This window comes from Diachasmimorpha longicaudata, chromosome 5, assembly GCF_034640455.1.
Source record: "Diachasmimorpha longicaudata isolate KC_UGA_2023 chromosome 5, iyDiaLong2, whole genome shotgun sequence".
Classification (NCBI taxonomy): domain Eukaryota; kingdom Metazoa; phylum Arthropoda; class Insecta; order Hymenoptera; family Braconidae; genus Diachasmimorpha; species Diachasmimorpha longicaudata.
The window spans coordinates 728,368-753,119 of NC_087229.1; the positions used below are offsets into that span (position 1 = coordinate 728,368).

At 41.3% G+C, this 24,752-nt stretch overlaps 1 protein-coding gene across 1 annotated transcript; it reads left to right on the forward strand.

Annotated features, from left to right (window-relative positions):
* Positions 1-4,272: 4,272 nt before the first annotated feature.
* On the forward strand, positions 4,273-13,095 carry LOC135162058 (uncharacterized). Its single transcript, XM_064120151.1, has 4 exons — positions 4,273-4,300; positions 4,403-4,528; positions 9,661-9,812; positions 12,140-13,095. The coding sequence occupies exons 1-4, from the start codon at positions 4,273-4,275 to the stop codon at positions 12,422-12,424; spliced, it is 591 nt and encodes a 196-aa protein (XP_063976221.1). The 3' UTR covers positions 12,425-13,095.
* Positions 13,096-24,752: the final 11,657 nt, after the last annotated feature.

Consider the following 24,752-nt stretch of genomic DNA (forward strand, 5'->3'; position numbering starts at 1 on the left):
TTTCTTATTTGCTGTGGCGCGCACAGTGCTACAATCTGTAACGATGGTGAATTTGCTTCCCAAAAAGTATACCCGGAATGCCTTGAGGGCTGTAAATACGGTTAGGGTCTCCAAATCGTAGGAGTGGTATTTTTGCTTGATTAGGGTTGTTTTAGCGTCCCATGCTTTTGAATGAGGATAGCCCCTACACCGATCGCGCTGGCATCCGTATGTACCTCTGTTTCCTTCAATTCCTTTACGACCTGAGATTCCGGTAATCCCCAGTTCCACTGCGAATCTTTTCTCAATAGTTTTGTCAAAAGGGTGCGACTTTCCGCGTGTAATTTTCCACGAAACGTCTAAAATATCCTGTGAGCCCCAGGAATTGGCGTACTTATTTTACATTACCGGGGTCCCGTGCTTCCATTACCACCCTTATCTTCTGAGTTCCTGGTCTCACTCCTTTGGCTGAAATCTCCCTGCCCAGATAGTCGATTTTCTCTTGGAAGAATTTACATTTCTTTAAATTCAGAGTGAGGTTATGCTCCGGAAACCTTTTCAAAACCGTTTCTAGCCGGGAGAATCCTTCCTCGTTGTCAGACACAGCGAGCAGGACGTCGTCAATAAAAACTAATGCACAATCTTTCAGTAATCTGTTCATAATGCTTTGAAAAACAGCCGGTGCATTAGTGAGTCTGAATGGCATCCTCAAGTACTCATATTGACCATCGGGAGTTACAAAGACTGTTTTCTCAATGGAGTCTGGATGCATTGACATTTGGTGGAAACCTGACTTTAGGTCCAGTGAAATATAAAACTTTTTACCGCCGAGCTGGTCAATCTGATCTTCGATTATTGGCAGAGGGTATTTTATTTTTTTTGTAATCTTATTCAAGTCCCTATAATCTACGCATAATCTACGTTCGCCCCCTTTCTTAGTTACCAAAACGATAGGACTTCCATAGGGCGAACGACTCCCGCGAATTATGCCACTCCGTTCTAATTCGGCGACCATTTGTCTCACCAGCTCCTGATCTGGCCTTGGGAGTCGTCTAGGTCTGGTATACACGGCTTGGTCGCTCGTCAGCTCGATGATCATTTCTCCCGCGGGTGTTTTTCCTAGTTCCTCTAGGTTTATTGAAACGTTCTTTCGATATTTGTTCAATAAATTTTAGAGCCTATCTTTAACGGAGGCATTTAAACCGTGACAATTTACCTGAGTTAGCTCGATTAGTTGTGGGGTACTCGCATCGATCATTAAAACGTCTTCAATTGCTTCAGAAGATCCTGCCAATTCTGACTCGTTTACGACTTCGGTCCCGTTGACCGCTGTGTCCCTATCCTTTCCTACCTGAGGTTCCGTTGCTGTTTGACTAAATACAACTCCGCTGTTGTCGGCAAATGCGCAGATAGCTGGCTTATCCAAAATATTTCTGCCTATTAATATCTCGCGCGTTAGATCGAAATCCGGCACAATAAGGACTCGTAGTTTGAGTGAGATATTATTCACGGTGATCCTTATTTTTGCTCGACCTGTCGGTGTAACAATTGCGCGATTGAATCCCATCAACGACTGACTCGTCTCTTTAATTTTCAAATTCATCCCCCTTGCAACACTCTCTCTGATCAGCGAGCAGTCACTTCCTCGGTCAATCACCCAATGCTTAACCTTGTCATTAATAAGACATTCTTTGAGCGGTTTTCCTGTCTCGCGGATCTCCATCTTAAGAACGTCTAAGGGCCCGGAGTTTACAGCTAGTCATGCCTTTTGTTGCCCTTTATCATCTTCATTTCTACGTTTCTTAAAACAATCTTTCTCCGAGTGATTTGAGAGTCCGCAGTACCCACATCTGGCCCGTTGGGTGTCGCCACGACCATTTTTATTGGGGTTTTCCTCGGGTGTTCGGGTCCTAGTCCCAGAGTTGTCACGGCAAGCGTGCATTTTATGGCCTGTCTTTCCGCAGCGGAAACATGTGGTGGGTTTTCCCCGGAGAGATTTCGGTCCTATTCGCTTCGCGTCTTTATTTTCTTTTGCTGATTTCAAGTCGAAATTACTTAAACATATCGTCAGATCGGCAAAAGTAGTGCATTTGGAGGCAATTACGTGTCCTCTCACGATTTCATCGGTAATTCCCCAAGTGACACAATCGACAATTAGTTCCTCTGGCATTTTCCACGCGAGCTTCTCAAAACTGTACCTCTCCAAATCCTGGCCCGGCTTGCTTTGTACAGGCATGCTTTTTCGAGTAATTTTCCGAAGCTTTGTTTGCAAGGAAAACGTTTCGCGACTGCTAACTCGAATGCTTCCCAACTCAATATTTTCCTACTAGAAAGGGCAGTGGCGTTCCACCATGTCCTCGCGTTGCTTTAAATTTTAGAGGATCCAAGTACAATTTTTCTCGATTATTCCACCCATACATAATTGCACACTGATTAATGTTGTCCAGCCAGTCAGCGGCACTCATTTCCTTGCTCGCTGGATCGAAATCTGCTAGCCCTTTTTCATTCAGATACCGACTTCTAGAGTTTTCCGAATTCAAGCGGTCCGCGGAGCTCATCAATACCGAGTTTTTGATTGCCTCAGCCTGAACTACTGATGTCTCTACTATTGTCGGGATTGTGTCAGATAAAGCCTCGAGCAATCTGGCCACATCGGAGTTACCACTAACCTGACTACCATTTGCCGAAGAGCTTCTTTTGCTGTAGCTACCTCTGCTACGACGACCGCTTGGTGATTTTGAACGGCTCCTGGTACCGTCCCTTCTGGAATCGTCACGGGAACGTTCCCGACGATGTCGTCGGCTGCTTCGACGTTCCCCCTGTCATCTCCTGAATGGCTTCTAACGGGGGTGAGAGATCTAGCTCTTCTCTCCTCGGAACGATGATTAATATCCTGGTTTGGTATCTTTCTACTATTTGGCACTAGACTTCGAATACGCGTTAGTCACTCTCTTTTTTTTGAAGTGAAAAATTCTTATGGCGCGTTGGGCACTTTTTTGGGTCAGCATTTTCTGGTGAACTCGCGACAGATGAGATTTTACAGTGATGCCAGATGCGGGACCCACACGTCTCCCACTACCCCACTCCGCGTACCACTGCGCTCTAGCCGTAGCAGAAGTTGCGCGAGGGAGTTGCGCATGAAACCCCCACGCGTGGGAATTTTGCCTCCGTCTGGCATCACTGTATACGCAGTCTTTGCATGGGCTTCGTTCGTGCCCTTGCGACAGACGAGATTGAGAGTTTTTTTTTATATTTATTTTATAAATGAATATTAAACGCAAACTTTATTTATTTAAATGCTATTGTGATAAAAAAAAACAAATCTAAAGTGTTAATAGAATTAATAAAAACATTGTTGTAGTGCTTTACTATACTATAGTGTTACTATATCTTGTGTGACGAAATTTCAAGCCATCCCGTCACCTCCGACTCCGAATAACAACAGGGTATTTATTGGACTAAGAGAGAGAGAGAGAGAAACTAATAGAGACCACCGAGTTACCTTCAAAATCCGGGAAAAATCGTAATCCAAACCACTTTAGTATTTCGCGATTCGAATAAATAAAAGCTACCTTTTTGTTATAGAAATGGATTAGTGTTACCTGCTACCTAAATCCGACGGAATAAACCTCGCGGAAAACCGGAATTAGATCTAACGGTTGCTACCTAATGAGTACTATGTTTTAGGGACTTTGGGCAGCAAGAAAGACCGCTCCACGGCAACTAAAATGCTGAAAAATAATAGAATAAAGTGAAAATCCCGGATTGGTTTACAGTTTGAGAAACTAAGTATAAAGTTTTGAATTAGAGTCAATATTATTGAGCCGATACCTGGAGGTATCGTCGCGAGAAATCCGGTTGAGGGCCAGGATAACACCGTGGAATACCCATGGCCGAGATAATGTGCCGCCCGGTGTTACCTGCAACCCTTCTTTGGGTTAATCAGTCATGTGAGTACAGAGGTCGAGTTGAAATACTTGCGCTCCCTTGCGCGAGAGTGTTAGGGCTTTCAGTTGGAAGGCCGTGGAGACAATCACCCAATTGTTGAAGCGGATCGCCATTTGAGTACAAATGTTCGGTTTAGTTTAGTTACGGTTTGCGTTGCGAAAGCCCTAATTCCTCTCCGGAGAGTACCTTTGACAGAAAACTCCCCGATTCGAGTCGCGAACAGAGCCAAAAACCCCTCGGAAATCCCAGGTAATTAGCTAACTACGATAAAATATGGATTAAAAACAATAAGTTAAGAAAAATAATACTAAAGGAAGAAACATGTAATATTCAAGAGTTTTGAATATGTCGCGCCCTTGTCCCGCGAAAGATAGTACGCGCTACCACCACCGCGCCAGCGCCACATGGGCGAATCCGCAAAATTCCCCACCGCGACGCAATAGGTATGAGCGGGGACACGAGGTTCCGCCATGAGAGTCTTTGTTACACCGTGACACGTTGAACATCGTCTCCAGAGAAACTCCCGGCGAGAATCATCCGGAAGAATCCAACACAATCCCAATCAATGGAGAAATCGGCCCAACGCGACTCTCCAGAGATGGTAAGTACCAGTGTATATATTACAGTGGTGTTACCGCGGGAAATGAGTGCTGAATTCTCGAGTTAACCTGCGTGGCTCGAAATTGCGTCGCTACCTCACTTCAAGGACGCCAACGACAGGACCAGCGATTTGGAGGATCGAGAACCTTCCAAACGCCTGGAAACGCTACCTTATGTATTAAGAATCAAAATGTTATCTTAAGTTTTAGAGAAGAATAAAAAGATTTGGTCCAAGGAGGACGAATAAGGCGTCTCGCCAAGGCGATTGACGCAGCTACCTTTTTTTCCGCTACCTTTTCGTATTATTTACGCTACCTAGGCTACCTAATAATTGTTAAAGTGTGGAATTCCGGTTGGGCATGGGGACGTTATCTTTTGCTACGTTAATTAAAAATTATGGTTGGAATTCCCACAAAGAGACCAAATAAAGATTTAAAATCAGAAAGGAAGGAATTGACGGATTCAAATATCTCCGTTAACTAAAAAGTAAGCTATCTATAATCCAAAATCGTAGCTATCGAATTGAGGTAGGAAAGCGGGCGATGGCGGTGAATGACACAAATGGCGGTACAAACGATGTATTTGACGAATTATCGGCGACTCGGATTAATTGCGCACGTTGAACGGGACCAACTCATTATTTGAAGTATTAAAAATGAGTCTCGAACCCGCGAAGTGGTTTTGTTATGCGTTCATTCACATAGTTTATTATAATTCATCTAACTAATCAACAGCTATCTTACGTCGATAATAATTCCCGTCGTGGATCAGTTCCGTTCCGAGGGAATTAATTATTAATATCGCGAACTACCGATTGTTGAAATGCCTTCATAATCGCACTCGCTCTGAAAAATCCGGTAAGCTACCTATCTCGCTCTCTCTCTCTCGGTTTCACGGTACCTGTACTCTCTCTCTCAGATTCGTGTCTAATCCCTGACTCGTCACCCACGTAACCCGACAAAAGGGGGATGTTTTGAATAACCTCCAGAGTTGGATAAATTTACAAGCGATCCTTTTAATTGTTTGACTCTAAAAAGTCCGGATTTCCTAGACGGAATTGTTGTCATTTAATATATTAAATTATGAGGATTAAGAATAAATTATTGATGATTAATTAAATTCGGATCAACCATTTATTGCCCATCATTAGCCTACGCCTGTCCATCATCTAGAATTAAGGGTGAGACCCTCGATTTCGACTTCGATCATGGGTTTTTATTGTTCTTGTTTTTCTCGTCCACGAATCCACCCCTCTCTCCACGACCCACACACTGAGCAACCGCGCAATCCCGTACCCTCATAATCCACATTTCCGAGTAAGGTTTTCGAATTCCGTTTTCGTCGTTAGAGGATCTTGGGGAATAATTAGCAATCATTTTTGATTAAAGCCTGGTTTATCTGCGGTTCGTCGATTCCGCGTAGTCAAAAATCGGCTGGCGCCCTAAAATTATGTAAAAGAGGATTATTGAGCTGTTAATTTTCCCCGGGGTCCCGTTTATGTATTGAGTTTTTGACGTTGCGGACTTGTCGGATTGCGAGAACGAAGGTAATGGTTTGGCCAGGTTTATGGATAGTCGAGATCTTTGGGTGTGAGGGCATTGAGTTTTCGCTGAGGCCAAAGGAAAACCGTTACACTTGTATACATTATTACAACTGCTGCTATTTAGTCAATTTTGTTACGTACATGATACGTACTGTGACGTATTTCGGGAGGTTCACGGAACCCTCCGTCCGTCCGCCCGCCCTCTGGCACCTTAACCCCTCAAACAAAATCAACCACCATAGTTTGGGCGCCAGGTCATTATACGGAATGACCACCGTTGTACTCCTCCCTTATGCAGCCTCGGATTCCTCCCGGCGCTCAGTGCGGAAAGTTCTAATCCACCGAAACTGGAAAAGGGGATGCAACTGGGGGTGTTCGGAACAATGAATAAATAAAAAAAAACACAGAAACACACTCGAGCAATTTGCGGGGAGCACAATTTTTAATAACTAGTCATCAGTAGTCTCGATACAAAAACAAACAATTATCGGTCAAGCGAAAATAAAATCCCCTTCAATCGGATACCGCAGATCGTGACTCGAGTTGATATTATAAAACAAAACAAACAGACTCTAATTCGGGACAAGTGGGCTCGCAAATCCACTTGCCGTTCATCAAACATTAAATTAAAGAAGAGTCGGAATGCTGAACATCAGCGTGTCGGAATCTTAATAACAATTTGTCGTCACGGCCGTAACCCAAATCTGCATTAAAGACCTGATGACTCGAACAATCTAGTATGATAGATATTAAAACTCCCAGGCCAAGGAATGTGATCATGAGGAGCGAAATGACCCAAAACAACAGCGAGGTCACGTGACCTTCACATTCCTTAACCAACCCCCGTGGCTCGAGATAAATTAACTTTAAACGCACTGTCGATATGTCACATCGATGAAAACTCCCAGGATCACAATTTTTATAATAAATACGAATGTTTTTTTTGTGAAGAGAATATAACACCGGAGAGAGAGATTTTCAGCTTAACCCTGATCGGAGTGGCCACAGATTCGGTGAGGGAATACTCACTGAAAGTCCTTCAGGACTCGGACGTACGGGACGTCCCCAAAATAAATTACTTCCCGACGAATCTCTGCCCACGAGAGATCCCAAAAAAAATATAATATAAAATCTTAAAGACGATAAATGCCTGAGATAATGATGAGACACCACCACGCTCAACCAACGGTCCGGTGTCCTCTCCATTGGAAAGACCTCCCCCTTCTCCCCTGAAGCTCCCATCTCAGCCAGCTGGACACTCCCCACCATGGATCCTGGCTATCTACCCTGGAGAGCCTGAGGACATCTCTCGGCTAGTCCCTGGACCTGATGCCGATGCTCTCGGGGTCACAGGATCCGTCGTCGGAGCGTAGCGGCGCGGACATCCGTTGCTCGCCAGTCACCGCAAAATAAAAAAACATCTCCCCCTATAATTTGATTCTTCTCTCTCCGGACTCTCGCCACTGGAGGTGACTTCCCGTCTGGTGGAAGTCTTCGAAAACCCGCGAAACGGTCGAGGACCTGTGACGCCTCAAAATACCACGTCACAGTACATAAACAAATGCAACACGTTATTAAATAAAATTATCTAAAAAATGAGAAACACGTGGGGTACATATATGTTTACCATAGTGTACAATACTATTAGTATACGCATAGGTATATATGAGCTGTTTCTTTCTTCCGCTAGGGAAACAACTTCCTGTTTTACCAACAGTTACATTACGAGAATACAAGTTTGGCGCTAGCGTTTAAAAAGGCGCTGCATTTAAAGTTTGAAGTTGATAAATTTCAATCGAATCATTCCGAATCGAATCCATTCGTCCCAATCCGTTTTTGTGCAATAATGTTTCAAATATTCAACAAACACCCGCCGTGCCCGTTCTAATGAGCCTAACGTTTCAGGGTGAAATGCGGTAGATGTGATTCTTTGAATACGGAAAATTTTGCAAACGTTTTTCATAACTTTACTGATGAAATTACTTCCTTGATCTGTGTGTATTGTTCTGGGGCATCCGAAACGACTAATCAATTCTTCTGCGAGGGCATGTACAATTGAAACTGAGTCAGTTGTTTGAAGAGGGATTGCATCTGAATATTTTGTGAGATTGTCTTGTATCGTTAACAGGTATCGGTTATTTCCCTTTGTTTTCGGTAAAGGGCCTACAATGTCCATCTGAATCTTTTCAAAAGCGCGTTTAGGAGTATCCGTAATTTTCATTGGTTGTCTTGTTTCTTTACCTAGGATTTTATTTCGTTGGCAACTAACACAGGTACGGACGAGGTCAGCTATATCTTTACGCATTTTTGGCCAATAACAGTTTTTTCTGATTTTATCATATAGTCTATTTACACCGTTATGTCCACCGGCGACTGATTCGTGATACTCAATGATAATTTTTGGTATTTGATCGGAAGAAGTTTTAATTTCGCCTGTGCAAACTGAAATTTTATACTGGGAACTGTTGAATATGTCTTTGAGAAGATTTCCTATTTCAAACCATTCAAATGGCGCAGGTTCTGAGTCGTAAGCAGCAATGCTGAAGCTTTTTTCGTTAAGGTTATCCAATAATTTTTTGAGATTGATAAAAGCATTTTTAATGCTACTAATATCTGTTTCTGTATCAGAGCATTCCCGGGTAATCAAATGGAAAACGAGGTGATTTCTTTCGGTTCGATATGTCATTGCCTGTCCTATCTCTATCGAATCACTTTTTAATTCTTCAAAAGAGAAGAAACTTCTATCGATTAATTTCTGGCTCCCCTGAGAAGTGGGATTTAAGTCTCGGGGGATAAAGTGAATGAGGTTATCCTTTCGCATGTAGCGGTAATCGCTGTTTGTCCTTTTGAATTAACTATAGATTGGTACTATTAATATAGATCAGGTTCAAGGTAGGTTGATGAGGTTTGTCACGACGTTCATGGTGATTGCCCACGTCGGTGGAGGCTGAACACCCGCCTGAGTCCGGAGCCCACTTCTTGGAGCATGTTTTACCACGGCTCGCAGGTCGAATTGTTCAGTGGATCCACGTTTCACTCCCCTGCCCAGTTCCTGAAGCGGTGACCCGGAGGAATTCACCATTAGCCAACAGGAAGATGGAACAGAGCGAGCTCGCTGGAGTGAAGTTGATATATCTTCCTCGTTTTTCCCTGCTGATTGGCTGTCGTCGTCATTGTCAATATGAAGGATTCGTGATTTTATATTATATGTTTTCAAAGTTCTGTCCACGATCTCATTACAACTAGGTACAATGATCCCGCGCGCCAGGAACAAGGTACCGGCTGATTTTTCAATATTATGAAAGTCCTGTTCAGCCCACTGAAACTCATCTAAAAGCCCATATTTGCGGATTTGCTGCCCCGTTATTGTCACCGATCCAGATTGCGCAGAATGTCATCTGCTCTATCCCCTCCCTGCGATTTTCATCCCCCCTCCTCGGTTTCTGTGGTAAATCCTAATATTGAATGTGCGTTCAAACTGTGTTTTTCTGTTTGCGGTTTTTGCGAAGAAAAAATAATGCCATCTTGTGCGGTTCACGGATGCAAATCGGGTTATAATACAAATCCCAAAAAAGTACATTTTTTTTCAGTTACGAAAAAAAAATTAGCAGAGTGGAGAATTGCATTAAATCGCGATGATTTGAGTGCTGGGAGAGCTGTATGTGAAAAACATTTTCGAACTCAGGAAATAGATTGGACAGAGAGAGATGCTATAATTAGAAATGGACAAGTTTTCGGCAAGGTATGTTTACACATTTTTTTTTCATGAAAACTAATGTCATAGTCGGGTAGAAAAGATTTGTATGTATGTCTTAGACAATTTGAAAAATTCCCCGGCTGAAAAAAGGACTAGTTCCGCCCATTTTTCCCTGGACCGAGGACTGGAATGGGGAACTTGCATGCGGCCCAGATTTGAGAAATAAATGTATTAATAAATAGTTTAACGCCAATGAAATACTCTCCAATGAAAAATGCATTCTAACTCATTGCAGTTTTTTTTAATAATCAATCGAAAATTGCATAATTTTGAAGGGGGGGCTCCGTTTGTACTTTCACAACTGTACAAATGGATGAACTGTAGAGAGAATTTTCAAACGTTGAGAGCACCGGTGTGCAGGGATCCAACTGTCGAGACAAAAATGTGGCTGTACATGTGGACCCAGCGCCATATGTACAGCTTAGCTTTTTGTCTCGACAGTTGGATCCCTGCACACTGCTGCTCTCAACGTTTGAAAATTCTCTCTACAGTTCATCCATTTGTACAGTTGTGAATGTACAAACGGAGCCCCCCATTTTGAACCATGTTTTAACGCTCGTGACTCCGGGTTCTTATTGCAGCCGCTAGATGACAGCTCTGATATTTTTCTGAACGTCAGCCGGTGTCAACAAACAGTAGAGGTTATATTGTTAAATGTCACTTCTGCCCAGTAATGGGCGAGAGAAACCTGCGGCTTCACACCACAATTTTCGAATATTTTTGCACGCAGGAACTGTTATACACACTTTATTCGGTGTTGACACAGTTGAGTTCGCACACGATGGTATAAAACAATATTTGTATGGTTGTTTTTTAACTTTTTTACTGTCATTTGACATTTTGGAGAAATTGTGAGTGTTTCAATCAGTTAAGGTTAAATCAGTTTAAATAGGTTTAATCAGTTAAGGTTAGGTAAATTTGATATATCAACGGTAGAAATCTATGATCCGGTAGATGGCGCCACATGCGGAAGTATAGGACCCGCCTGATGACGTCATGACAACTTTTGGGCATTTGAAAATTTCACTTTTTGAACAATCGATAATTAATTGTTAAACGATTTTTTAAATGATTTTTCATGAAAAATCTATTGTTAGGACTGTTAACTATGTAAAAAAAAAATTTTTTAAAATCATGCAAGTTCCCCATTCTATTGATTTGAAATTCCAGATAAAAAACCCAGCTCAAGAGAATCTAGTTGCGAGCCATCGGAGGGGTGTAATTCACAAAGGAGAGCTCATTAACGAGGGACTGGGTTCTGATAATGTATTTCCACGCCCCGATAATAATGCACCTAATGCCCGTCCCGCACAAAAACCCTGGCGCGTATTCAAATCTTCAAACTCCCAAGCGAGACCGAGCAGGTAGCCATCAGCGCCACCTAGGACGTGACAATATCTGGGCAGCTATCGAGCAGGAGTTGCAGTGGGCTGGTCCTGTTCTCCACTTGAAAGCTCATCCTCATTGAGTTCTGGAAGGGGTGACTCACCTGCGCAGGTGAGCATCCCTTTCAAATCCCTGGGATAAGAGGTTTCAGACTCTACATTTTCCGTCCAATAGGTGTGGGTTTCAGGTAAGGTATACTTGTCAACAGGGTTGCGGAACAGGGCATCGGCATTGAAATCTATTTTTCCAGGCTTGTAAATGATGGTATGGTCATACTCATTCAAACGAATTTTCCAGCGCATTAATTTAGGTGTAGGGTCCTTGGTGTTGTGGAACAACACCAAGTTTGGTCCTTGGTGTTGTTCCAAACAGTGGGCGATGGTCTGTGATAAGGGTAAATGGGTGGCCATATAGATAGGGTCGAAAATGTTCTACTGCGAAAATGATAGCCAAAAGCTCCTTTTCAGTGGTAGAGTATCTCGTTTCCGTCTCACTCAAAGTCCTGGACGCGTAGGCAATTGGAAGGTCTTTACCTACAGGACCTTGACTGAGTACAGCCCCTATCGCGTAGTTTGAGGCATCAGTTGTAACGAGAAAGGGTTCTGTGAATTTCGGGTATTGAAGTAGGGGTTCAGAGCAAAGAATGTCGCGTAGTTTTTGAAAAGCATCTTTTGTAGAATTATCCCAGAAAAAGGCGTTTTGTATTTTCAACAGGCGGGTGAGTGATTTGGCGATTGGAGCCATATCTTTAATGAAACGTCTGTAATAACCGACGAGGCCAAGGAATTGTTTTATGTTTTTCCTAGTTTTGGGGATGGGGAAATTTTTAACTTCTTGGATTTTTTCCGGATCGGGTTTTACACCTTGGTCTGTGATTTGATGACCTAAGTAAATTAATTCTTTTCTAAGGAAATTATATTTTTCAGGTTGAACAGTTAACCCTGCGTCTCGAAGACGTGCCATTAGCGATTTCAATTTACGAGCGTGTTCTTCCAAGGAAGCCGCATAGACAACGATATCGTCCATGTAGACAAAAAGCTCAATTCCTTAAAGCCCTGATAGCACCATGTCCATCATGCGCTGGAATGTACAACTACAGGTACATAGCTGGGGCGTTTTTGAGTCCAAAAGGCATTTTATTAAATTCAAAGAATCCGAAGGGGGTTAAGAAAGCCGTTTTATGCCTCGATTTGACATCCATAGGGATTTGATGGAATCCCGAGGCCAAGTCTAGTGTACTGAAATATTTTGCTGAGCCTAATTGATGTAGAATATCTGTGATGTTGGCAAGGGGGTACGCATCACTAATTGTCTTCTCGTTTAGTGCTCTATAGTCAATGACCATTCGCCATCGTGGTTTACCGGAAGCATCGGCTTTCTTGGGAACTACCCAAACAGATGAATTGTAAGGAGATGTTGATGGGGATACGACATTATTTTCTAATAAGCTATCTACTTGTTTCCTGATTTCCTCTCTATGCATAGGGGGGAAGCGGTATTGTTTTGTGTTGACCGGGATTTCATCAGTGGTGAACAACGTATGTTTTGCAGAGTTTGTCGGGCGTAATTTATCACCTGGCAAGTGGAACTGATAAGGAAATTGGAAGATAACTTTAAGGACACTTGTTTTTTCCTCCTCATCTAGATTTGACAGTTCTAGTGATTCTACTAATTTGGAAATTCTGTTGGCAGTATTTTTGGAGTGTGTTATGTCCGGAGACGTTGTCAGCGTCGGAGGACAACTATTGTATAAGAGAATTATTTACAGAAAACAAGAACTAGAAATTTTGATATAAAAATATGGAAAAGCCAAGTTAGAAATATGGAATGAAGCTGAATATTTTTATATTTGAAGTTTTATTTGGACGACGCTAGATTTGTTTTTCACTCTTACCTTGATTATGTTGTTAATTTAAATAGAAAGGGGAATTAAGGAATTAAGAGTAATCAAATGATTCCGAGTAAATTTTATGCTCAAAAGTAATCTTCTATATTATGAACCTTTTTGAAATACAATTAACAATGATTGGTTGATATCTAGAATTTTATGTAAACTTTATTTAACGAAAAGGTAGTGACGATTAAATATTTGTCCCTGAATAATTCTTTAGAGATTTCGATAGCCAATTAACTTGGAATTGAAAAAAATGCAACTATTTCTAGGAGACTCACAGTTTAGCCATGTTAGAAAATGTAATCCTTATGTTTTGATAGGTGTGGATCCTTCGGCGACACAATCGTCTTTCTTCACCAGAATAAGAGTAGTCTCTGATCCTATTATGAATACTTCTTATTCTGTCACGTTCACCCACTCGCTTATAATTAATAAACAAAGTTTTGAAGAGTTTTGAGAATGTCCACAACCACGGAAACTGATGAATCAGTCCTCTTAAAATGCAAGAAACACTCCTACTTTCGATTCAAGAATGCAGTATCCCTGTACACTACCGGCCGTTTAGCTATTACTATGATTCAATAGGTTACCGCGCACTATATCGATTCTGTTGCGAATTATAGTATGGGAGGCCCGAAAATGACAGATCGATTCCGGAAAGTAATTTCCGCCAAGTCAAATTATCGCTCCAACGGTTGCTTCTACACTTCGCTCAATTTTGGATTTTGGGGAGCGAATCGGTTCGTGGTGGTTACACGAATTGACTTTTGATTGACGGAAATTATGGTGTGGTTTTCCCACTACCAAGTCTTAAAGGGAATTGACCTGTCAATTCAGCCATTTTGACAGCGCATGATTTCCCCGGTGAGGTTCAATGCTCTGGCATGTGTCATTCTGATGCGAAGGCGAATGCACTCACCTGTATGGTGAAACCAATTTTTGATGACTTTGGATTTTTATTTCCGTGATGGTGAAATTGGATTGATTTATTGAAAGTAGAATTTAGTATTTAATGAAGGTATTTGCTGTAGTTAATATTTATGAAAAATGCAGGAAAAACTATTTATATAGGTTTTTGGACATTACAACCGTGTTTTAAATGGGTCATTAATTCGAGCTTCTTTTGAGGCAGGTGGTGCAGTTTTAAAGTTTTCTAATTTTACAGCGGGTATAGCGAGAGTGACGTGACTAGTGATGCAATTGATCGCATAGGTTTTTGCTATCCCTACGTTTTGTTCTACTAAAACTTCGCCTAAAAAGACTCCTAGCCCGGTATTTATCCTCGGCATATATCCTGATTTCATTTGTAAGTTTTCGATCGGAATATTGACCAATACTTTTGTTCGTGGTGGTAATTCTAGTGAGACGTGAGGCTTCGATTTCAAAGGTTTACTCTCGAGAAAAAATTCTTTATCACCGAAGCTAAGAATGTTAGGATAGTTTTTTCTGAAAAATATCGCGGCTTCTTGTTCTTCGAAAAACTCAATTCCGAGAATTCCATCTTGTCTTATGGGAAATTTATTGTTAATTACGTGGAATTTAATTTCAAGGCCTTCTATTGGAATTACGATTTGTCCTTCAGTAGTGAGAATACCTGAGCCGATCCCTGTTACTTCGTATTTAATATTAGAATCGATAATGGCTTTTGAGTTCACCACTTCCCTCTTGATTAAATTTAATTGTGATCCGGTAACAATTAGAAAATTTGAGGAATTTTTAACGAATTTGATATCATTTAGTGAGATTGAAGGGAGTTTTCTAATTCCGTCGGCTTTGGTGTTGTAACACACTCGGTGGACTCTGTTCGAGTTTAAATTGTCATTTCGATGACGGCTTCCTTGATTTACTTCCCTACGACGACGTTGATTGTCATTATTGTAAGTATTTGCGCGAATTTGATAGCTATTGTTCCAATTATTGCTACAATTCTCGCAGTTGCTCGAGTTGCTATTGCGGTTTTCATAGTTGTTACTACGCGGGTAATCTCTGCGATTGCCGAATCTTCTGTCGGATCCCTGCTTGTAGTCTGGCCCATATCGTCGATCACGGCCGCGTTCGCGATTGTAACTTAGTTCCTGATCATTTCTGCGCCAGTTATCCTGTTTATGCTCTCTATCTCGATGCAAATAGCGGGTACTGTCAGGTAGTGATTGGCGTTTGGTGGCGAGAACGCTCGATATTTTCTAATTCCATTCTCACAGCTATATCGATAGTTTTTTTTAATGAGACGGGTCTTTCTTTCGCGAGAATAGTGCTTGTCAGCTGGTCACGTAGTCCACGACAAAAACTACTGATTGCAGAATTGTTCAGCAGGGTTCTAATACCGACGACCTGCGCTTCTTTGTACTGCTCGTTAGCTGCATCTAACCCACGAGCCAAAACTTCTAATACGCGAGCTCCGAAAAATTCCACACCTTCGTTTTCGCTTTGGGAAATATTACGCAACTCGTCATTCACAGTATCATCGTCAAAGAATCGAGCAAAGGAAGTTTTTAATGTAATAATTAATTCCTCGAGTGTCTCCGGTTCCTCCCGATTTGTCATTAGTAACGCCGCATTGCCATTAATTTTGCTACATCATTTGATCATCGCGAGTAGATTTTCGCGTTCAACAGGATTAACGCGGGAATTCGCTAGTTTGGATTGTTTCAAAAATTTTGTTAGATTTTTTGCTGTGCCATCAAAAGGAGAAATTAATTCTGAAGCTATTTTGAGTGGCAACTATGATGTTGTGGGAGTAACTGTTGGCACTTCAACGATGTTAATTGGTGAGATACTACTTACGGGAGAAGTAACGTAAGGGGTACCTTGGGTTAAATTTGTACTCAAATTCGGTGGAGGGTAGAAACCAGGCATTGAATTTAATCCATTCTGAGGGATGACAATGGATTGCGACGGGAAGTACGCGGAAGTTCCAGGAGGGTTTTCTGAATGTTCCGCTTCGAAAGGACCACTACCACTCAAGCATCGGGCTCGAGTATTTCGCGGCATTGTGAAAATGAAATTTTGACTTACTTATTCGCAGATTTCAGTGTAATTCCTATTTCATTTAACTAGGTGTCTCTATTTAACTTTATTACATTTATTCACTGGTTGATCTCCTCTGCGTCGTTGGCTGCTGCTGCTTGCTCGTTGAAGATCGTTGTCTCGTCAGGTACTCCCCGGCTGCTACACTCCTCGCTGCTCGATGTTGATGTGCCGTTCCCTCAGGTATTCCTCGACTGCTACGTCTCATTTTATGTTTTCGAAGGTGATTATGTATTTTCTTTATTCGAATTTAGTATTATATTTTTCTTTGTGATATTGTCTCTTATTGGTAGAATACTTGTGATTTGTTGTCTCCTTGCGCGTATGATCTCGACGGAACGATTACACGGTCATCGATATCAGCCTCCTTGGCATCTGCCCGACGTTCACTGGGGAAGATCGTGTCAAAAACCCAAGACAAGGAAGTCCGCTCAATTTCCAGTTGAATTATTTTGAAATTTCAATTATTTGTTTGAAATTTAATGAGTGAGCCGGAGATATATATATTTAAATTAGATAAAATTTAATATTTCCACTTCTGAGTTTCACAAGCCCCACAGCCCTTACCGCCCGGAAGAGCAAGATTTGGCGAAACCATATTATTATCATTCGGCTTCAGCCTATTCGCGCATATGAAAAGCGGGCTGTGTACTCCCCGGGGAAAGTACGGCTCGCTCGTGGATAACTCAGTCATTTGTCCGGAATTCTGCTCTATCATTTTCGAGAAACTGAAGCAAAAAATGGTCCGTTTTAATTTTATCGATAGATATTGTTCCTTAGCGGGGGATGAAATGTCGATCAGAAATTATGAGGAGTATTCTTTGAAGTACGACACCATTAAAGGCCTAGTCGACCTTGGACCTCTGGGATGACGGGACATGAGAGAACACAACGTTTTTTTCTGCAATCTTACCAGTTTAAACACCACAAATAAATGGAAACAGCCCATTGCCTACTTTTTATCGGAAACATGTGGCTTGGCCGCACAAGAAATTCATTGACTATTACAAGAATGCCTGCGACGTTTGGAGGAGTCTCATGTAAGGGTGAAACTTCTTGTCTACGATCAAGGTTCAAACAATGTGTCTCTTTATGACACACTTCGTCACGTTCATTATGGGGAAGCAACGGGGACCAAAGGAGGCAAAGCTTATTTCGCAGCTTTCGATTTTCCTCACTTGATTAAGCGTGTTGTTATCGCATCAAGAACGCACGGGGTCATTTGGCAGGATGATCGAGTGATTGTTTCATGGCATGATTTCACGTCAGCATATACGTTCGACAAAAATTTTGGTAGTTCTAATCCTTTGTCACACATTTGTGAAATCCATATCTCTCCGAATTCTTTTCGGGCTATGAATGTGAAACAAGCGTTCCAAATCTTCGGACATTGGGGGTACTTGTTTGCAAAATTCTTCTGGATCCAAGGTGGTATCGTCTACTTGGAGCGACAGCGCCAAATATACTTCAAAAATGAACGATATCATTGATGCATGTAACACGGCAGGAGTCTTTGATGCAAATCCCAATAGGAGGCCTCTATCTTCAGAGAATACGCAAATAGAGGAGCTTATCCTGAACTTGATCCAATGGAGTAGTGCATGGAGAATTCCTCAAAAGTCAGGATATACTGTACTACCTTGTTTTCGAGGACTAAAGCTGACTGGAAATACTCTCATTAATGTGTACAAAACAACGACTCGGGAACATCCCGATCTCACCGTTGTTACTTCCCGCGAAAATCAAGATCGATCAGAACACTGGTTTGGTCTTCTCCGATCTCGCAATGAGAACTGCCAAAATCCCACAGCAAGAATGGTTCGACTTTCCACAAGACATGTTCTTTCAATGGGTTATGTTAGCATTGGGGATAAAGGGAATGTCTGTTCGATTCCCGCAATAAATTCAAAAACACAGAAATTATATTTAAATAAAAACTGATATTTATTACGAAATTCGCGCAACGTATAAGTATTGTGACAATAGATTTATGTTTTCGAAGAGATTTCTGATCTTTGAGTAGACTCAGTGCTCTTGGTGAAATTCAGAATCTTACTAACTAACAAAATAATGTCGCAGTCCTCAGTTCCTTACCTGAGGATACAAAAAGAATATGGAGGGGTTGGAGGGAAGCATGCCTATATTTTGGGCATACAGATGGTTGCTTTTGTCAAATGGAAAATATGGAAAATTCGTCATGGCGCCAGGGTGTATGGTGGGATTAAGAGTTTGGGCCAGACGTAGTTGGGGTATACCCCAAGCAATAAATGAGTGGAAAATAGAAATATTAATATAAAATATAACGTAACATATAGGCGTATACGACATGTCTCATGCGATGATGATGAGCTTCTTGTGGCATCAAAGCCCTCACGCGTTTCAGCAGCGTTTAATGGTCCATCGGTACTAACAAGCTTTCCGAGTGAAATGAATGTTGAAGAAAACAGTGATAAGAGAGAGATCTGTGAAGCTGTAGACATCTTTCACGAACTCAAGCAAAAGGCAACAAACAGCGCGACTCCTAGTGATGAAGAAAATCTGTCATTTTATGAAGCAAATGCTATCGCTTTCTTCGCAGGCTATGTACCATTTAAAAGTATAAAAAAAGTGTGAAGGCTGCAAAAATGACATGTACAAGTCGCCTATGGATGCTCATTGTGTGAATGAGTTGTACATAGAATTACGCGAATATGAAAATGTCGATGTGCCAAACATTACGATGATAATTCGCCCAACCCATAGGTACGCAAAATTGTGTTCGGTTGCAGCTGGTGGTTTTTGATCGAATTTGGTAGAAGCACTGGAGTTCTTCATCTATACTCCAGGATATCAGTATTGAACTAAGGAACGCTCTCAACTCGTCTGCTTCTGATTGGTTTCTTCAGAGTCATAGTTACTACAATCATCGGGTAGCCGATTTGGAATTTCTAGTAAGGGTCAAACTCTTTGCCAGGACGAAATAGAAAACCGGGAAGCACGGAAGAATAACACTCAATGTTACAGTCGAAATAAGAAGCTGCAATAAGTCACTCATCAGTAAATCACACATATGCTATCTAGCTTCTTCCTTGTGCTGGTGCGCAGTCAATTCACAGGTGTAATCTCATTAGTAATGTCTGGAATTCAATTCAGGAAGCATTCCATTGCCTTCCGGCTTGGGGCGCGTGACTTACAAAAGGTTTGAGCCTCACAGAGGACGGCTTCACATGAAAAGCTCTGCGCAGCGACCGGAGTCTTGTCGATTCAAGAGTCTGCGATTGCAGCCAAGCCAAAGATACAGTCATTATGAACTGTCCGATATATGTCTCGTAGCGGGAGTATATCGCGGAAATAAACGAAAATTTTCAATAGCCCCATGCGACACAAGCCCGTGTCATTGAGGAGTCACCCGAGTGGAAAGTATGATCAGGTCCAAACCAGGATTGGATCAAGTTGCGCCTGATGTTGCATCAGAAAATGACATGATGACTTGATCAAGCCCTGTTCAGTAGCGTAACGGCGTTTTGAATCAGGATTTGATCAAGTCACCGGTTCCAGGCTGGATCAAATCTCCAGTTCTGAATTGGATCCGGTTTATTAAATCAAGTTCAGACAAAAGTTGCAAGACCTAAATTGGATTCATGTGTCATTGTTACTCCTTAAAAATATTCTATTCGTGTATTTTGCACAATTCACAAAAAAAATGATATATTTTAATAAATCTTTTCTTTTAAATTTACAAGAACAGTTAATCACAAAATTAATGAATTCCTTCACACATAACACACAAATTAAAAATTTATTGTCATAACTCTTGCACGGTAGATGTTTTATCGGATTTTTGGATAGTTACAACAGAGGGTTGTATCTCGAGGTTGTCTCGGTGAAATCTTTTGGTGCACTAACTTACTGAAAATTTTCAAGGACAAAACTGAAGAGTGGGTGCAAGCAATTGTTCCCTTGTAGGAAGAGGGGGAAAAGAAAACTTCCTAGTTGGAAGAAAAACTAGTGCAGGGTGTAAATTATTACGGAATTTGCCGTGTTGCAGATGGCTAAGTTGTGACGCGGAGTAGAAAAAAAAGGGTCTACATAAATTCTTGGGAACAGGACATCCGTCAAAATTTTATGGCTCTCAAGAATTTTGGGAAATATTAAAGACAATAATTTTTTCCGTGGGAAAGAGTTGCCACGGTTTCATCAGGAAACAGATTTGTATGCTGTCATATTGACTCAACTAACGGTAAAGTAATTAATTTATCTGGAATGATGAAAATAATTCAATACTGAAACATTCACACAAAAAGCCAGCATTTGACTTTTTGTCAAAGTACATATATGCAAAATTTTATAATTTCATTCTCAGGTCTTTTTCCGGTTCAACCTGAAATCAATTGAGTCACATCCCAACCTCATCAGAAATGGTTCTTAACCCCGTGTATAATGGCTGAGATCATATCAGGAAGATAAGAATTTGATCCGTTTTATTTCAGGCGACCTGATATCAAATTAAGGTCATTGCCGATCAGATCAGAACCTGATCATAATTGACCTGACTTATTTTTGATTAGACAAACTGGATCAAGATTTGATCAGTTTCTCATGAGGGATTACTACCTCAGGCAAACCTGACTATTGTCGGGTCCAATACTGATCGGACTTCAGGGTCGCCTGATGAAATTTCCACTCGGGCATTCGGCGTGCTTGCGGGATTTTTCAAACGGTACACGTGGGTGAAGCGTGAAATCGTGTACGGGTTCATCGGAGATGGCGGCTTGGACGAAGAGGGAGAGTATGAATGGGGCTAACCAACCGTCGTTGCCGGAGACCACGGCCTTGGGGTAGGGATCCAGTAATCTTCTGTGAGTAACCCTGTGTGGGTTCATAGCATGCATGGAATTCAGCTTAAAAAAATACCTCTTGTTCTTGGAACAGGAGGAGTCGTGAAAAGCGTTGGAGTAGACTTTCGAGTATTGGCAAGCCGTGAATTCCAAAATTTATTGCGATTCTTCTTCGCGGTATCCTTGGTCTGATAACAATTGATTTTACGACTGACTTCATTTCTACAGTATTTGTTTTCAAATTTTTTGCTTATTTCCCTCGGAAGTGACTGTAATTAGTCGAATAGCTTAAAAAATCAAATTATACATGGAGAATGGATGGAATGAGTGAAGAGTGAGTGCTTTGTTCTTTCGGATATTCGCGCACGTGTGGGAGAACAATATAACACTACTTAACGTTAAGATCTATTTAGATGCTAAGTTTTCACTCTAATTTATGTGTTGGCTTTTAACGTAAGAAAAGCGAGGAAAAGAAGACGTGTCGGCTGAACATGACAGCGTAATGATGGTCATGTTTCGAGTTTTAAGGATTTTCTGCGTACTATAACAGTGGGTTTTTGTCCTGCCATATGGGGTCATTTTCAGGACAGACCTTGCATTTGTTTGAGGAGTGACTATGTTTTTTGCCGGGATTTAGGGGAAGTGGGACAATTGGTGGTAGAAAATAATGTTTTAACGCAAATGGTCCACTAAACCTATTGCTGATGTACTTTTATTAGGCGTGAGCCTTGTGTCCTGATTATACAAACTATTCCTCGTGGAAATTTATAACGTTGCGTATCTCAATAATAATCCGTTGAATTATTAACACTCCGATGAATTTACAAAATAAGGTTTTAATAGATGATGTACTCAAAAAAACCGGATGAACTTATACGTTCCTCGTAACAGGTCTAAACGCCCGACTCTAGATTCTCGATAGGGACGTTAGATATAATTGATAGATAACAACTGCTCTGATTGAGTTTCCACCACGAACTGAATGCTTTGAGGTTGTTCTGCGTGAACTGGCCCCGAATCTCAATGCCCTCAAGGTCGCCAGAATTTTCCCGAATGTTCTGATGCTAAACCTGGCGATTTTCTGTTTACGTTTCAAACAGCATTGTTGAGGACTCAGGGATAAAGTTAATGTTTAAAGAAAGAAGCAAAAAACCGTGTATTCTCGGATTTGGAAAAGCGATACAAAGTCAGTTGTGACTTGATCGGCTGCGCGAGAGGATACTCTTCTTCTAGTAAATTAACATACATTTGAGTGTATACTATTTGAAAATAAACTTAGTTACCTTTATACAATAAACAAATCCTGTCCTTTTATAATCGTGATCCTACATGCATGTGTTGCTTCATCTCGTCAATGAAAGTACGGACACTCACTTCTCTACATGCATCCACACTCTCTGTAGGGCCCATATTTCATACCTCTAGACGAGGACGTGCTTCTCGTCTCTACATCGATTATAATAACATGTCATGACAAGGGGATGTGGGCCTGTCTTTACAGATGCCGTGGTCATCTGTCAATTTAATGATTAATCAAATAACGTTGGATTCGTTGCGCCATGTTTAAGAGGGGGGGGGGGGAGAGAAATGATTTTTGAATCGTGAGGGGGTTATTGGATATTCTTGCTTGACGCCATCGAGAACTGATGCGCGTCAAGTTGCATTTTTCAAAATTAATCCCTCCCCTCCTAATTGGGAGTAAGAAATAAAATTATCGTCATTCATTAAAAATTTAATGAGCAATCGAATGACATTGATTTCATCCCTTGATCTTGTTATATTCCAAAGATATATACTTGTATTTTATAATTACAGAAACTGAAGACGTGGAATACTGTTCACAGAATAATTTATTCTTCAAGCGAGACTCTTAATTTTTTAGAGGTGTTGAAAGATAGGAGGGTGATTCTGAACTGAAGCTAAGGGAGAGTTCCTCTGCGCAACATAAGTTCAAAAAACGGCGAAAGAGAGGAAAATTGAAGAGTGAGCGTTTAAGAGGCACTAAATATCCTGAGGTGCTTATTTGTTTAGGAAGGAGAATACGTTAGAGGATTAAGAATGGGGAAAACGTTAGAGGATTAAGAGGATTAATAAGGAAAATAGGAAATGAGTAAATTAGGAAGGTATACAACAATCTCAATTAGAGGGGGCAACATCGATTTTTAATTGAGGGCGAATCTGCTGTAATCAGCACTTGAAGGGAAAAAAGTTCCCTCAAACGACTTTTGGACATTCAGAACGCCTGCCAGGCGTTTGATGTCCCCCACTTGCTTGTATTCTCCCACCCCACGCTATCTGCGTTACTGACTTTTCTCTCTGCTTCGATTTTGCAGCCGTACCGAATATTTTGGCTGCAAATTAGTTCCGACGCCACCGCTACGAAATCTAGTCATTGATCTCCCGTCATTGGCCCTGCCCATCCCCCCTATGATCTCTGGTAGAAGATGGGCCATTGAGGGGCAGTAATGCTTGAAGTCTTACATATCTGGGGCTATGCCAGGGACTACCTCCCCGAGGTTCTCCGTGGGCGACATATCGGTACTTAGCAAAAAGTGGTGGCATTGTAGCGAAAGTCCTCCAGCTTGCTGGCAGATCTGGATTTTTACACTTTTGCACTTTCCGGAAACTATAACCTATTAAGGTTGTTTTCATCAAAGGCATTGACTGTCCATATGACATTTAATGGCTGTAATAGGATAACTAGCGCGTGATCAACCTTTTGGTTAGAATTCTGGGGAGTACTTGGACAAGTTTCTCGGATTCACACCGACGCTTTTACGCGTGATCACTTCATGTAACGTCAGAATTACGTGCTTTTCTTGTTCTCCTCTCCTACCAAGGGTAATCTTGAGCGTTTGAAAATACTTGAGACCAAAGTCACAGGATACATTAATGTTCGAGAGATATCTGAAAACAAATTGGAAAACGATCAATGGGAAAATCACTACCGATAAGCTTTTTTTTTATCTTATTAACCCGCGTAATTTTACCAGTTTATACAGCATAGCATGTTTACAAAGCTTATTGGTGTTTCTAACTGGTGTGGTAAGCAATCTTCTCTCAGGAGAGAGTTATGCAGATTGCTCAGATTGCTCTCCTGGCGAAATGTCGATATAATTCCCATATATTCAGGTTCTAGATCTTTTAGGATTGTCCTACTTCTAAACGGACGCTAAATTTGGTTCTATAACATGAAGCAGTACATTTTCTTTCTAGAACGGTCATGTCTACAGTCCCAGAGAGCATGGTCAATGTCTTCCGATGGACAAAAACATTCAAATTCAGCTGAATCTTTGATGTCTTTGCTTTGAAAGGAAGCCGGAAGATGATAGTGGTTAGCCCCGACTCTATTGATCCGTAAGATCGTGAGAGGCGCTATTCCCGTGTTGTGGAATCAGGGTTTTCTGTTTTTTCTATAGAATTCTTTAAAATACGTTTTGCCTTTTCCCCTGATGTAATCACCTCTTCCTTCCTCTGTTCAGATCTCCAGAGTAGAGTTCAATGACTCTCTTTTCATATGTTCATGAAAATCGCTGAAAGGTATTGGGAGTAAATCAGTGACCGGTCTGGCCAGTCGGTCGGCTTCCTCATTACCCTGTACTCCGGTATACAAGGGAATCTATTTAAATTTTATGCGGTTTTGATTATTACTGTTCTGGTTAAATTCTTCATAATTTTTTTTAGTTTCTAATGATATTGTTGCGAGTTCCCCTTTCGTTTCAATGTACAAGTGAAGTATAGATCGAAAAAGCTTTTGTTTTGCGATTCTAACTTCACTTGTCTTGAAATGATTTTGGACTG

What these genes read in the sequence shown, in the direction of transcription:
- LOC135162058 (XM_064120151.1), top strand. Translation starts at nt 4,273, where the DNA reads ATGTCGCGCCCTTGTCCCGCGAAAGATA. An exon ending in CCCTTGTCCCGCGAAAGATA is followed by an intron (nt 4,301 to 4,402) that starts GTACGCGCTACC and finishes TTCCGCCATGAG; the next exon opens with AGTCTTTGTTACACCGTGAC. An exon ending in ATGGACAAGTTTTCGGCAAG is followed by an intron (nt 9,813 to 12,139) that starts GTATGTTTACAC and finishes TATATTTTTCAG; the next exon opens with GTTGAACAGTTAACCCTGCG.